This window comes from Pelodiscus sinensis, chromosome 24 (assembly GCF_052426305.1).
Source record: "Pelodiscus sinensis isolate ZL-2025 chromosome 24, ASM5242630v1, whole genome shotgun sequence".
NCBI lineage: Eukaryota > Metazoa > Chordata > Testudines > Trionychidae > Pelodiscus > Pelodiscus sinensis.
This window is the reverse complement of record NC_143075.1, coordinates 18,881,580-18,896,558: the sequence shown is the minus strand read 5'-3', so window position 1 is coordinate 18,896,558 and position 14,979 is coordinate 18,881,580. Positions and strand designations below refer to the sequence as shown.

The 14,979-nt window shown below is 44.8% G+C and overlaps 1 protein-coding gene across 5 annotated transcripts in view; it reads right to left on the bottom strand.

Moving 5' to 3' along the window:
- UBR4 (ubiquitin protein ligase E3 component n-recognin 4) overlaps positions 1-14,979 on the bottom strand; it is a 132,685-nt gene that overhangs the window by 36,499 nt on the left and 81,207 nt on the right. For all 5 annotated transcript variants that reach the window (XM_075906473.2, XM_075906476.2, XM_075906478.2 and 2 more), the window contains 14 exons: positions 14,579-14,806; positions 14,350-14,428; positions 13,671-13,913; positions 11,986-12,154; positions 10,954-11,098; positions 10,085-10,170; positions 9,765-9,852; positions 9,443-9,636; positions 6,765-7,004; positions 5,730-5,868; positions 3,675-3,800; positions 3,367-3,495; positions 1,629-1,972; positions 540-630 (listed from right to left, as the gene is read on the bottom strand). In XM_075906473.2, coding sequence (XP_075762588.2) covers positions 540-630; positions 1,629-1,972; positions 3,367-3,495; positions 3,675-3,800; positions 5,730-5,868; positions 6,765-7,004; positions 9,443-9,636; positions 9,765-9,852; positions 10,085-10,170; positions 10,954-11,098; positions 11,986-12,154; positions 13,671-13,913; positions 14,350-14,428; positions 14,579-14,806 — 2,301 coding nt within the window. The remainder of the gene's footprint in view (positions 1-539; positions 631-1,628; positions 1,973-3,366; positions 3,496-3,674; positions 3,801-5,729; positions 5,869-6,764; positions 7,005-9,442; positions 9,637-9,764; positions 9,853-10,084; positions 10,171-10,953; positions 11,099-11,985; positions 12,155-13,670; positions 13,914-14,349; positions 14,429-14,578; positions 14,807-14,979) is intronic.

Here is a 14,979-nt window from a genome sequence, read left to right as displayed (position 1 = left end):
ACTGGGGAAACCAATTACTGTATATTCTCAAACATAAGCCCATTCATTCATAAATCGATCCCCCATAGACTTTTTAAAAATGTTAAAAAGTCTATGACCCATTTATAAGCCAACTCTAGTGTACAGACTTCCAGTCCCAGCTCATCAGCATCAGTATGGGCTGAGGGACATGCTGGCTGCAGGCACAGAGGCTTTCAGCTCCTATTGGCTGGGAACTGAGAGGCTCTGTGCCTACAGCCACAGCACTTGGATCACAGTGGCAGGCGGGGAGGGCAGATTGTATAGCTGAGCTACATGCAGCCAAGCTAAAAGATCAGTGGGCAGGGGCCCATTAGCCAATGGGAGCCGTGGGAAGTTTGCTGACCCCTCTTGCCAGTAGAAGAATCCGTTCATAAGCCAATCCCCCGTTCTCTACAGTGGGATTTTTTAACTAAAAAAATTCAGCTTATGAACGAGTATCTACGGTACTAAAATCAAAAGGTCACTGGAGAGGGGTAGGACAGAAAGAAGAGAAACAGTAAAATGCTGGAGTTCCTCACCAGATCAGGGTTTGCCCAATGTCCTTTCAGGGCTGCAGAAACCTTCCCAATGATCAGGTCATTCATTTGTTGTGTGGCCTCTGGATTGTCTCTGTTTCCGGAAGGAAAGTAAATGCTATGAAACACTGCTTGCTGACATTTCTCTCAGATATACAAAGCAACTTTCATTTCAGTCTAGTTCATCAAAAATTTATAGTAAACCTGTCCAACCCACACTTTTCTAACAGAAAAGAACTTGATAAATCAACTTCTGCCTGGTAACCTTTTAAAACCTTGGTACTTGGCAAGTCTGTCAACAGGAGAAATAATAATACGGCCTTACACAGTGCCTTGCACTTAGCATCTCAGTGTGCCTTAGAGACCCTTACACCTCAGCATCCCAGATAAGGAAGGTAGAATTCTACAGAGGAGGACACTAATGCCCAATGTGTGTAGGATGCAAAAACTCAGATGCTGTCACTGATTTTCTGAAGTACTGAGCATTTAAAACTCCTGCTGAAATGCTGAGAACCTTCTAAAAATATGCTTAGGCTGTCTCAAACCAAGGCACTCAAAATTGTGGCTACTTTTGAAAATGCTGATCTACAGAAAGTCAGTGTAAATAGCAGAAAGAGAGTTCAGGATGTCCAACTCCCATTCCACTGCTGAAATCACTAGAAACAGTATTCGTACATGTGGAAGTGTGTGTGAACACTCGCCCTCACTACTCAAGTAGTTTCCCAGAGCTCAGCAATGAAACAGAAATGTTTGTTTGAAGGGGAGTGCTAAAGGAAAAGCTTAACCAGATGTGCAAGCGTTATATCCTTTACAATGCCAATACCCGCTCAAAATGATCCACAGTTAGCACTGCAGTGGAAGAACTCAACTGGTCTTTGGGTGAACTGGGTTAACTAAAGCAGGTCTCTGTGTCAGTACTAAGCTTGCTGACAGAGTGCAGTTCTTGCTGCCTCTTCAATAATGGGGAGCTGTGGTTCCAGATGCAGTAATGTGGTGATATGGCTACTTCAAATGATCTACCATTAGTGCATCTACTTCACTAAAATTGCAACCAACAGTTATGACTCAAGCAGACGCAGAGCCAAGTCTAACCTGGTAAGAAGGCACATGAGCTGACGGACCTCCTCCCGCATTGTAGCTGCGCCGCGGCGCAGGTTGTAGTCAAACAGCTCTCGGATAAGGCCTTGGGACACAAGAATATGCCTGATGGCAGAGTTGGTTGCCAGGGCCCGCAGCAGTGTTATGCAGTGTTCAGTGACAGCTGAAGCACAGCCATAGCATTTTGTAGAAGATGTGTGGCCACAGCCTAAGACAGACAAAGCACGATACTGGCTGGCGGTAAATGTGGGCTGGACAGTGGTTCGTGAGGATTTGGTCGCTGCCTCTCTCTGCTGGAGATCATATTCCAGGAGCTCCTTTCTAGAAGCAAAAACTTTCTGCAAACACACGAAAAAAGGAGAAGAAATTAAAACAGCAAAATTTAACCCTTCCTAATGCAGGTGAAGTTTAATGCTGGTGAACTAACTTTTACAGGTCATATTTCAATAGAACTAAACACAAAATGGTGACCATCTTTGAATTTATTCAGGTCTCAAGCTATGGTCCTTTTGACAGTATACTTCATACAGAGTCCTTATTATCTAAAGAGCTCAACGTAATTTAAAGAGTAATTTATAAACCACACACCACAATTACAAGATAGGTACAAGGTTGGACTTGCCTGTCCAGCACTCTCAGGGCCTGAGCAGTTGCGAACAAGGGAGTTTGCTGGACCAAGGGAGGTCAGGCCTCCGTACTCTCCTGGGGCTACCCTCCAGGTTGCCACCCCAGGAGAACCTCAAGGCCTGACAGCCTCCTGTCCACCTGCCAGGCTCTGCTGCCCCCTGAACTATCATGGGGCTTAAACTGCAGCAAGGGAGGTTTAGGTTAGACATTAGGAAAAAGTTCCTAATGGTCAGGGTAGTCAAACTGGAATAAATTGCCCAGGGAGGTTGTGGAATCTCCATCTGTGGAGATGTTTAAGAGTAGGTTAGATAAATGTCTAGCAGGGATGGTCTAGACAGTATTTGGTCCTGCCATGAGAGCAGGGGACTGGACTCGATGACCTCTCGACGTCCCTTCCAGTCCTAGTATTCTATGATTCTATGATTCTGCTTCCTGCCCCAAGTTGCCCGGCTCTGTATGGGGTGGCAGCTGCTTCCTGGGTTCCCTGCCCCCAGCCGCCCGGGCCTGCACAAGGCAGCAGCTTCTCCCTGCCCCGTCACCTGCAAGACAGCAGACTCTCCTGCGCCTCTCTGCCCCCAAGTAACTGGCCCTGCTGGCTCTACTCCCAGCTACTTTCAACTTATGTGGCGAGGGCTCTCTTGCCTAGCAACATCTGTGGTCCTGCCACAGATGAGAGAAGTTCAACTTGTAGTCTGTATCTCCATTTGACAGAAGAGGAAAGCAGAAAGGCAAAGTTGCCTGGAGAAAATCGCCACACATCAGTGGCAGAACTAGCAAGACAACTGAGGAATCCTAGCCTGAATCCCAGGTATCTCCTCTAACCAGCCAAAAACTTTCTACCCATTACATACAATATGTTACTAGAAAAAGGTTGGTTCACAGTGCCTGAGAATTAACAGCTACCATACCGTTCTGGAAAGGTAGCTCAAGAGTTTACTGAAAACCCAGCTGGCTCCATTTCTTCTGCAGGACAGCCCTTATTATTCTTATTATTACAGGGGATCAATTTAGGACAGGCACAATGCGCTTTCTGTTTTATTTATTTATTTTTACACATGCACGCACGCACCTGGGCTGCCCAGATTGACAGAGTGACTATTCATACCTGAATGATCTTGGAGAGTTCATCAAACGAGTTCTTGCAGTCACCACAGTACTCCTGTGCTAGCTGAAGTATGTACCTATTCACACTAGCTGAAGTGGAGCTGATCCCACCACTGCTACCAGAGTCATCCTGAAACACAGGAAGAAGCAGAAATCAATCAGCAAGTTTAAAGCACATGAGTTTAGTCACAGGAGAGGACTACACAAACATCAAGCTGTCTGCGGTGGAGCCCTGCTTGAGTATTATTAAGCCAAGTCAAAGCTACGGTTAGTTGTGCCTTATATTGGGATTTGCCTATCCCACATTACCTGTGGCTTTTCAGGAGCAGCCTCATTTACTTTACACAGCAGGTTTTCCAGCTGCGGTCGGTGTCCCATCAGCTGATGATACACTCTGTCAGCCTTGTCCAGAAGAGTGTTGATATTTGTTACTGCCTTAGAAGAAAGAAAATAAAAATAATTTGTCACTTGCATTCACACAAGATTTTTATTCCACTTTTAAATAGGTTTACACCCTCCAGCAGAAGCAGCTGTTGATTCATCCATCATTTCTGTCCCTCAGTGTGTCTTACTGATAGGCAGTGATATCTTCAAGGCTTTCAGTATACGGCTGCTGGAAGCCATCATGGTCACAAGTCAGAGACTAAGCACACAACATCTAGTTAGATTAACTTAATTTGTGTATGAAGACGACAGTATAGAACCAGGATTTGTTTGCGCTTTCTCCCATGCGGCCTTGGGAGGAGAGCCTCAAACGTGCCAAGTCACCTCATTATTTTCGTTGAGAAACCACTTTAAATTCTCCTTTCCTATGATGCCTACAGAATTCCATGACATTCGTTAGGGGGCTGATGCACAGACACCACTGTCTCCCCTGCTGACCAATACTGTCTTATTGCTTCCTTATACTCCCTGTCTGTATCCATGTGTCATCTTCGGTCTTATACTTAGATTGGAATCACTTTGGGGCAGGGACTGTCCTTTGTTCTATGCTTGTACAGCACAACAGGCCCTGGTCCATGACTCTTAGGCAGTACCCTAATTTAAACAACAAATAATACTGTAATCAAACACAACTCACCCCAGAGCCCTACATTCACTGAACTGAAAAGATACAGCACCAGATGGCTGCTTTCCCAAGTGAAGGAAAGCCATTGGGTTCTACTTTTTAGAGTTGCCTCCTCCTGATACAACAAGAAAGCACCAAGTGAGACCTTGTGCTTTACATCCCTGACATGCTGGAGTTGGGAAAGGGATCCTGTCCAAGGCTCAGAGACAAAGCAAGCTTACCTCCATGATCAGGGCTCGACAAATTATGGAAAACCCTACTCGCCAGACAAAAAAGGGACTCGCCACCCCCCTCCCAAAAGTGGTTTTTTAAAATGGCATAAATTCCTAATAAGAATAAGAACAGTAATTACTAATACGTTCTTAATAAATATCACCCAAGTTATTAATAAATATCTTATAACCCTCTACCTTTCCCCTCTTCTGCCATGTCTCCTCCCCTTGCTCCATCAGCTCCCCTGGTGCCTGCTGCCCACCAACCCCTCACCCTCCTCTGCTGTCCTGACTCCTGCCCTTCTCGCTGCCCTTAGCCTTCCTGAGACCTACCCCCCTCCACCAGCCATTCTCTCCACCCTGTGCCCACTCCTCCAGCAGCCCCACTCTGATCATGTGAGCTACCCCTCCTCATCCCCTCTCCTAACACCTCCCTCTGCACACCTGCCCTGCCTCTCTCCTCTGATGCTGATCCCTCCCCTGCAGGTGTCTGCCCTTCTGCTTCACCCCCAGAATCTCCTGGCACCTGCACCCTCCTGGTTCCTCCCCCTTCCCTCACTGCCCCTGCTCCCTTTGCCCTCTTTTTCCCTGATACCCACCTCCTCAGCACCCTCTGCCCCCATTCCCCTCATGCCCGTGCCCTCACACATGCCTTGCTCCATCCCCACCTTCCTCATGCCCTTCTTTCAAGCCTTCTCCCAGCACCTCCCCCTCCTCCCTCTAGCCCCCAGTACCCTTACCCTCTCCTCTCCCAGCATCACCCTGTTCCCCCCTCCCACTGACACCTCCCCTCCTGCCCTTTTCCTCACTGTCTGCCCTTGGCCCCCTGGGATTTGTCCCTTCGTGCCTTCCCCTTTCTTCTTCTTCTTCTCCTGACCTCCTTCCCTCCCCTCCGCACAAGCCCCTTCCCCTCCCCCAGAGCTAAGAAAAACATTCCCCCCCTTTTTTTTGTTGTCTTTTACACATTTGCATTTCGCAATGGTTTTTTGTTTTGTTTGTTTTCATTTTTGTCCCAGCATTTTAGCCCTATAAATAGCCAAAGGATATTGTGTTTTGTTAGGAAACCACTTGTACTAGCCTCACCTTCTTCCGATCCTCTTCATTTTCTATTGGATCCACAGCACAGCAAGGCTTGGCATACAGCATGAAGTCAAAGCGAGCGTATTTACAGAACCCACAGGCATTGCAAAGGAAAGGATCCTTCTCATCATAATTAATGGATCTGAAAAGTAAAGCAGAAGAATAAGGGACCAATACAGAGAGAATTGAGCGTGTGCGCAAATTACAGTGGGAAAGGCTTGAACTTCTCTGTGTGCACGCACACACTCTTAGCACAAACAAAATGAGTGGGCATTAAAACACCCAAGTTGTCAATACCTGTTGGCAGTCTCACAAGAACCTGACCCACTTGCAGCATATTGGGTGCCTTTTAACAACACAATTTTCTCATGTCCTGGTATAAGACAGTGTAGCATGAGCCCTATGCCAACAAGATCCTGCTAAAGAAATTGCAAAGCACCTTGGATCCTACAGAGTTGGGAGGAGACAGACTAGCTGGACATGGAGACTGGCACAAAAAGCCACTAAGAGGAGAAGATACTGGACAAGGAGACAGGGAACCCAATGGGGGAGTTCAGGGAGAGAGATGTAAATTAACCATTTTACACAGAGCAGGGTTTGAACAGTAGCAGTAAATGAGATCTGTGGCCAGATTGCAAACAATGAGACTAAAACAAAACACTGAGTAGTGAGAGACTCATCCAGTGAGCACCATCCATCCTGCGCAATGACTGAGACTCAGGTCATGTGGAAAAAAACCCAGGATGGGATCATCAGACGACATCAACAAAAGCTCCAAATTAAGATCCCATGGGCAACTTTAATTCTGGCATTTTCTAGTTCCCAAGGGCTTGACTATGCAACTTTTTAATTTTTTTTTATTATAGTTTTGGATGTTCTATTTGGTTTCTGTTACTTGGCTATATTCACATTGTATCTCTGAAAGCCTGTTTTATATTTGTGCACTATGATTCTGATTTAAACAGGCAACTGAATGTTTGCTAAGCATCTGACATAGTAAACAGTGATAGGCCCTGGCTGGAGGAATTATAGACCCACCTGCACTTGTGGCACTGATACACATTCTCACCACAGTTCCCACACACCCCAGGGTTGGCTGGGACAGATGCGCTGCATCGAGGGCACTGCAGGGTTTCCGTGGAGGCCTGGTAATTCTCATAGAAATCTGCAAATTCAATCATCAAGTTTGAAGCCACAATGGGTAGCGGCAAGTCAATCTTCACCTCTGTCTGGCCTGGGGTCAGCTGTACCTTTTTGGCTTTGTGCCAACGAGCAGGCCTGGGAAGGAGAGAAAGAAACATTCATTTAACAGAACAGTAACCTCTCAACCACACACACTGGCGCCGAACACAACTATCAACTCAATATCTATTTTTAACAGGATGAATGGAGACCAGTTCTAGGATTCATTTTCTTAGCTTCTATATTGATATGATATATAGCTAGAAATTACACTTTAACAAGCCATTATACAGGTTGAACCTCCAAAAATCAGGACTCCCTCGCCCGGTGGACCACAGACGTTCCTGGACCACTGAGTCCTGGCTAGGAGACACAGTGGCAAGAGGGCTGTAGGCTTGGAGCTGCTGGGACCAGGGCTGGAGCCCTAGTAGTATAATCAAGGCTGTGGCAGCCCCAAAAGTGGGGCTGGGAATGCGGCAGCCTCAGTGGCAGGGCCGAGGCCAGGGATGTGGCAGCTGCAGCAGCCCCAGTAGCAGGGCTGGGGCCAGGGACGTGGCAGCCCTGGTAGCAGGGCTGGGAACGCAACAGCCACGGCAGTCCCAGTAGCAGGGTCAGGGCCTACAGCACAGCAGCCAGGGCAGCTCTGGTAGCGGGGCTAGAGACACATTAGTCCAAGTTGCTGGGGCCACAGCAATATGGCAGCCCAGTGTGGGGAGGGGCCAGCTAGGGCCAGCTGCGGGGAGGGGAAGCGGTAGCAGGGGACTTCCCCTGGTCCGGCAAATTCCCTCGTTCAGGACCGGTCAGGTCCCGAGGGTGCCGGACCAGAGAAGTCCAACCTGTACTCTTTTCCACAAGAGACTGTTTAGCTGTTGATGCCTCATGGAAAAAAAGTTAATTTTACAGACATTTTTTACCTAAGGATTTTCACCTCTTTATTAATAAGGACCTCAGTAAGAAAACAGGATACTTCTTTCTAAAGATCTCATCTGCTCCTACTTCTTAGTGCCAAGATGACGTTAGAACCCTCTCGTTGTGATATAATCCTCTCCTAGGAAGCCATTTGTGATGTCACTGAGGGTTAGAATTTCTAACAAACAGCAGGAATAGACTAATTCTTACACTAAAAGGATATGAGTCTGGTGAGGTGGTCTCCAGAAGAAAAGAAAAATATATAAGCAAATGTGGGTTAGGCTCCATATAAAGTTAAAAAGGAGTGCTTTCTAATGTTTAAAGCAGGATATGAGAGTCAGGTGATCTGGATCCTATTTTTAGCTCTATTAATGACTTCTCAGGTGGTCTCAGGTCAGTCATTTAACCTTTTTGCACTCCAGTTACCCCATCTGTAAGAGTGCCAGAGATGGGGACAGGGTAGCTATAATCCCATTGGGACAGCAGGGGGCAGAGGTAGAGAAAGGGACTCATTATATATATATATGAAAAAGTTTGCCTGTCTGTGTGTGTCCGTCCCCCAGCTGGAGGACATGCACACTTCTCTTAGCTGTGCCTGCTGCAGCCGTCACCTGGCCCCAAGCTGCTGCAGTGAGAGGGGGCTGGGGTTGTCCTCTCAGAGGCAGCCTGCATCCTGAACCCCTCATCCCCAGCCCTACCCCAGAGCAATGATTTAAATTAAGAAAACCAAAAATTATTTAAGTTAAGGACCCCAAGGAACACCAGGTCAATCTTCATGTATAGAACAACAAAGGGCTGCGGGATAGTAGACTGGAGACATGAAGGGGTAAAGTAGTAAGACTGGGGCAAGCAGACTTTTCGAACTCCTCAACTAGATTAGGAAATAGAGATTTAGCTCCGAGGAATTAAGGAGCTGTAGGTCAGCTCAAGGACACAATCCTTCTACAATTTCAGTTTAAAGGACACATCATGATGTCTGGAAATGACAAATTACGACACTATTTATTTAAAACATTTCTATTGTCATTTCATATCGTGTGCCAAAAGAGGGGGGCTTATTATAGGCAAGGATGAACAATCTGTTTATCTCAGATTCATCAAGAGATCACTCTCCATCTGTGAGGGCCTTCTCAATTCAAAAATCCCAGGAAAACACAGGTTTAGGTAGTATGTAAGACCCTTTTCTCAAGACTCATCTGCTCAGGGCATAGCCAGCACCTTCAATGGTACATCATTCAACTCTTCAATAGGAAATAGGATTGGAACCAATATTCATTATCTTCATTTTCACTTTATCTTCATTCTAAGTCCACATCACCCTGTTGCAGGGACAGCAATTTCATGCCAATAGATTTTCTATTCTGGGATCAAATGGGTCCAAGAATTTTACAGCCTAACCTATTGTGTCAAATCTCTTATCCCCACCCTTCAATAGGGAGAAGTGAGTTTCACTAAGTGCACACCCTGATCAGCATGCCTTAGCTGAGGAGCTAGAAGTTGAAATCAAGTCCTCTTGTTCAGGAAAGGATCATATCCTACTCCAGAAACAATCTGCATCAAATCAAACTTGTATTTTGGCCAAGAAAAATATCTGGACACCACTGTCAAAGCTAAGAAGTACATACTTGTTTTTCAGCTCCACTATGGCCTGCACTGTCCTGTTGTTATAATAGAGGTTGATAGTCCGGACCATTTTGGTCCTTTTCAGATCTCCAATCTTCACAGTCACTTTGCTAATGGTGTGGCTGCCAATTAGCTTCACCACCTGCTGAGTAGTGGTGTACCGTGTATCCACCTTGATGGAAGACAGCTTGATGTACTGGGAAGAGAAACAAGGGTGCTATTAAAATCCTCAGCCAACAAATGGAGAAACATTGCACATTAGACTGCTATAAAAGCTGAGATCTCTACAGTTGGAAGAGCACCCAAATAAAGCTGGTCACTTACACAGAATGGCACTTCTGGATTGTTGCAGACAAGACAAGGATCACTTTCCAAGTAATAGCCATCGAATTCCACCAAGCCAGATAGCGTGCTGCATAGAGAAAGCATTTAAAATACCTATACTTTGGCATTCACTCTGCTTTAAAGACAAGTCATTCAGACAAGCGGAACAGATTTAGTTTGATTATTTTCTTAAGACCAGTTGCAGCAAGTGTGTGTTTTCAGCTGAGGACTGACCCTAATCACTATTTTAATGAAACATTTACACACCCTTGTAGAGTGCAGCTGAAAAGTACTTAAAACGTACTGGAGGAAGAACTCACTTGTAAATGTTGGAATTAGGATGATTGGTAAGGATGTGGTTTTGGGTCCTGAGGATCTCAACGGCCTTTTGGGAGTATTCCTTCAACTGAAATACAGTGAAATAAGTGAGATGGGTGAGGCAATCGTCTTACTTGACCAACTTCAGTTGGAGACAAAAGTTAAAAAGCGACTTGGGCAAGTAACCACATAATCTTTTCTGCACCTTCCAATGTGATTCCAAAGCCAAATTTGTGATTACAACCGCCCCGGACAGACATACAGCTTTTCCCTTCTTACGGCCTTTCAGTTCCATAAAGGATGCATGCACTAGAGAGAGACAAAATTTCCCTGGTGCTAAAATTAGACTTTTACTGCAGTGATGATACAACCCTTAACAAATGAGATTACTGCCAAATGTCTGTGGAATGCTCTCACCTCTTGTGCATATAAATGCACAATTACTAGAGCATCCCATAATACTACAGGCCCTGAGAAACATACTATTTGCCCTTCTTTTAGTTTAATAATAAAGACTATAAAGTACTACTTAGACTTGAAGGCGATAGATAGAGCTGGCTGGGAAATTACTTTTTTTTGTGAAAACTTTTGAAAAAGGGCTTTTTATTTGTGTCAAAACATCTCTTCAAAGTTTTATTAGTTTTATTGAGAAAGTGTTTTTCAGTGGGAAAAAATTCATTTTTGGGAAAATTAAAATGAAATTTTGATGAAAATTTCAACACCGAAATGTTCCATCAAAAATGTTTTAACAGCACATATGATCAACTCTAGTCATTAAAGTTACCCGTAACCCCTTGAGAATGGGCATGCATTTGGGAAAAAATAAGTGTGAGAAAAACCCTCACTCAACTGTTCCAAGGTGACACCTCACCTTTTTCTCCGTCTGCTGTGTTTTCAGAGAGAAGTATCCCAGGAGATCCACAAACTGGGCAGCCTTCCGTCCATAGGCTGGGAGTTCTGGCCATATTGACCACATGAGGTCTAACAGCAGCTCTTGCTGAGATTTGTTCGAGTTCCTGATGGATAGATTACAAATCAAATCTGTTTGTGGAGATCGGTTTATATATATGCTTTTTGTACCCAGCTCTCATAGGATGCACAAAACAGATAGGAAACACTACAGCTGGTCTAGATTTCTTCAAAGTACCAAATAAAGTTTGATACATAACTCCTCCCTCCTCCAGTGCACTAAGTCTAGCACCTTGCTAAGTGGTTCTGTGACAACTAGCCATAGAAGAAGCTGAAGGAGTTCAGGCCATTTAATTTTGCCCTGCGTATAAATGATCATGTGCACCACTTGGTAATAATATTAGTATGCAACTCGCTAGAGTAAAGAAAGCCATTTTCTCGGGAATTCCAAGCTGTACAGAATGGAACAAGATAGCTCAGACTCCACACAGCAGAAAGAGAATATTCCCGTCAGGTTATGATCAAAATCAATGCCAGCAAATGAGCCAGAAGTACTATTAACTGCATAAATGGTGGAAACAGGTCCTAAAATGATACTGTCTGCCGGAGGGGTCTCAAAATACATACTGAATCATAGAACACTAGAACTGAAAGGGACCTCGAGAGGTCATTGAGTCCAGTCCCCTGCCCTCATTGCAGGACCCAGTACTGTCTAGACCTTCCCTGATAGATGTCTATCTAACCTGCCCTTAATATGGGCAACTTAGCACCAAGACTTCAGACAAATAAGTGCTTTGTCTGTCCATCTTAGACTCACTCTATCCAAAGGAGATTACAGACTATGTTGTGACTTTCACAGCATCGAACACAGACAGAACCCAAGTACTACAAAGTGACAAGTCTATGCACTGTAATTCACCATATAATTTTATCTGCCTCAACGGATCTATCTATGAGAAGATTTGTGGCTTTGGATAAGCCCATTAGCACACACCTGTATATGTGGAGTGCCAAGCAGTGTGCCTGCCATCGCACAGAGGAGGAGTTGGACTCCAGCAAAAAGCAGCGCAGAAACTGAATAAGTGTTTCCTTATCAGCAAATTTATTCAGCTGATTCACCAGAGCTGTGCACAGCTGGTCTTCTTGGCTGCCAGAGCTCTCTCCTGGAGAACAGCAAACAACAAGTCAAAAGAGCACAAAAGAAACAAGATGGCTTGAATGCATCTCAAGTTGTTAAATGTATTTTTCACTGATAGCATGGTAGAAGAGACACACACACGTGGGAACTGCAAGTGTTCATGAACAACAAACAAGTTTCTGGGTTGGAACTACAGTAGAACCTTATATACAAAACACCAGAGGTACAGACCCTCAACCACAACCTTATCTGGAACCAGAAGTACACAATCAGGCAGCAGCCGAGACCAAAAAAAACCAAATACAATAAAATGCTGGGTTAATGTAAACTACTAAAAAAAATAAATAAAGGGAACGCAGCATTTTCCTTCAGCATAGACAAGTTTCAAAGCTGTATTAAGTTAATGTAAACCTTTGAAAGAACAACCAAAATGTTTTGTTGGGAGTTATGATCATTTCAGAGTTAACAACCCACATTCCCAAGGTGTCTAACTATGAGATTCTACCATAGTTCTGAATGAGTGCACCCTCCATCTTTAATTCCAGGAAATGGAAGCTAGCATCTGTAACTAATGAAAGCAGTGAACATCTGAAAAGCTGCCAGGGAGTTTTATAGATGTATTGTATTCTCAGGAAGATCCATACCAGCAGCTCATCCTGCTGCCAGAATGGATCTCCCCAAGGGGTTTCCTTAGGGAGAGTGGGGAGTGGAAGGTGTCCTGTGTAATAATGACGTGAAGCACAGCACTAGAGTGTTACACAGTGGAAAGCTGGGGAACGTGGAGCTGTGGGTTCAATACCTACAGGAACCAACTCACTTTAAACTTATTCTCCTATGTACACAAACCCAGAGGTGAGGGACAGGCACTAAGAGGGGCCCCCAAAATCATATGCTGGCCCTGAGGTGAGAAGTTTGAGTGCAGACACATAGGAGCTGAGCATGCAGCTCCAGTAGTTGCTTCAACTCTCACCACATCATCACCTAGGAAGTTTGCATGGTAAGAACTGTGATGCTAGCACAAATTGCATATACTACGATCCCCATTTGAATTACAGATCCAGGCAATTTATTAAGCATTGATGAAGGGTCTGAGAATTCCTCAGCACTTCACATTTATTTCTCCACCAATTTTAAGGAAGCTCATCTCCATTCCTAACCCATTCTGATAAACGTGAAAATTACAATAAAATTGGCCTTATGTCCATAAGTGTGTTTCTTCATGTTGCCAAGAGCTGTGCATGTCTCAACGCTGAGCAAAAGTATGTTTCTGTTACCAGAACGTAAGAACATAAGAATGGCTGTACTGGGTCAGACCAAAGGTCTGTAGCCCAATAGCCTGTCTGCTGACAGTGGCCAGCACCAGGTGCCCCAGAGGGGGTGGACCAAAGACAATAATCAAGCGATTTGTCTCATGCCATCTCTCTCCAGCCTCTGACAAACAGAGGCCAGGGACACCATTTCTATCCCCTGGCTAATAGCCTTTTATGGACTAGAAGCAGAACAGGACAACAGTACAAATAGGCTAACAGCTTGCAGCACACCTTCTCGTTCTTTTTCCTTTTCTTCCTTCTTGCTCTTTTTGGTGGAGGATTTGCTCTGCGTTGCTGGCTGCCCAGTACCTGCTGCTGCTGGAGCTGATGCAGAAGAGGTGCTAGATGATCCAGAAGATGAAGTCACAGGCAGCACTTTACTGCCACACAAAGCGCAGGACAGCAGCTGTAGAAGAACTGGGGACACTCCCTCATCTACCAGAAAACTCACTTGTAGGAGAAAATAGAGAACAGCTGTGGAGGGAGGAGAGCAAAAGTTTAAATCTTAATAAAGTAAGTTAAGAGCACCCCAAAAAAGTTATTCTGAAAGACAGAAGAACCCCATTTACTTGACTAGAGAGAGGGAAGATACGATAAGTGGGACATTTGCTTTAGGCCAACGACAATGCCAGGAACAGAATTATGTCTCTTTCTCCCCCGTCCAGTGCTATTCCCATTAGAGCCAACACTGCCTACTTCATTTCACAGAACAGAAGCTACCAATGAACACTGATCTTTAGGGTTATAAACCAATCCTGGGGAACTTCAAGCTGACCTCTCCCACTTTCTGTTCTCTAGAGCTAAATGTCAAAATAGAAACTCTCAGCAGAGAGCTGAGAAAGCCTCCTTACACCTAAGCATACTACAAACACCCTCTGTTCTCCAAAATACTGTCAGGGAGACAACTCACAGTCATCTTTAATGCAGAATTTCTGCCAGTTCACTGTTCGCTGTGTGGCAATCTCTGCACAAGCCTTCAAGTGTTCCATCTGAAATGCAGAGTAGCATGGGATTAAACAGCACGTCAATTCTTCTACTGATGTCACCACTTTTTTTTTTAAATGCAGCATGCCTCTCTATATACACATATATACTATAAACATATCCTTTTTTTCCTACTGAAAGAAAATTCTCCTTACCAGGCTGATCAGTGTATCGTACTGTAGGGCAGAGCCTGAACTTGCAGTGACCACACTTGCCCGAAGATAAATCCCTTGTTCTTCCAGGAGTTTTTTGATACCGCGAATATGAGAATCCAAAGTGTGCAGGTCCCGGAGCTGGCGGTACTTCTCCTTTGAGCCACAGATGAAGAGCAGGAGTTTACGGACTTGGCGGCGTACAAACGGAGTCTGCTGGATCATCAAATACTAGACAAAACATAAAGCATTAAATATAAATGCTGTGAAATCAACAGTGCTTGATCTATATTACAGCAGTCACAAGATGTCAAGGTAACATGAACTATTATTTCCACAGTAAAAGAGGAAATGGAAATGCATTTAGCAGCTTCTCAGTTTGAACGTGCTAGGACCATCAACAT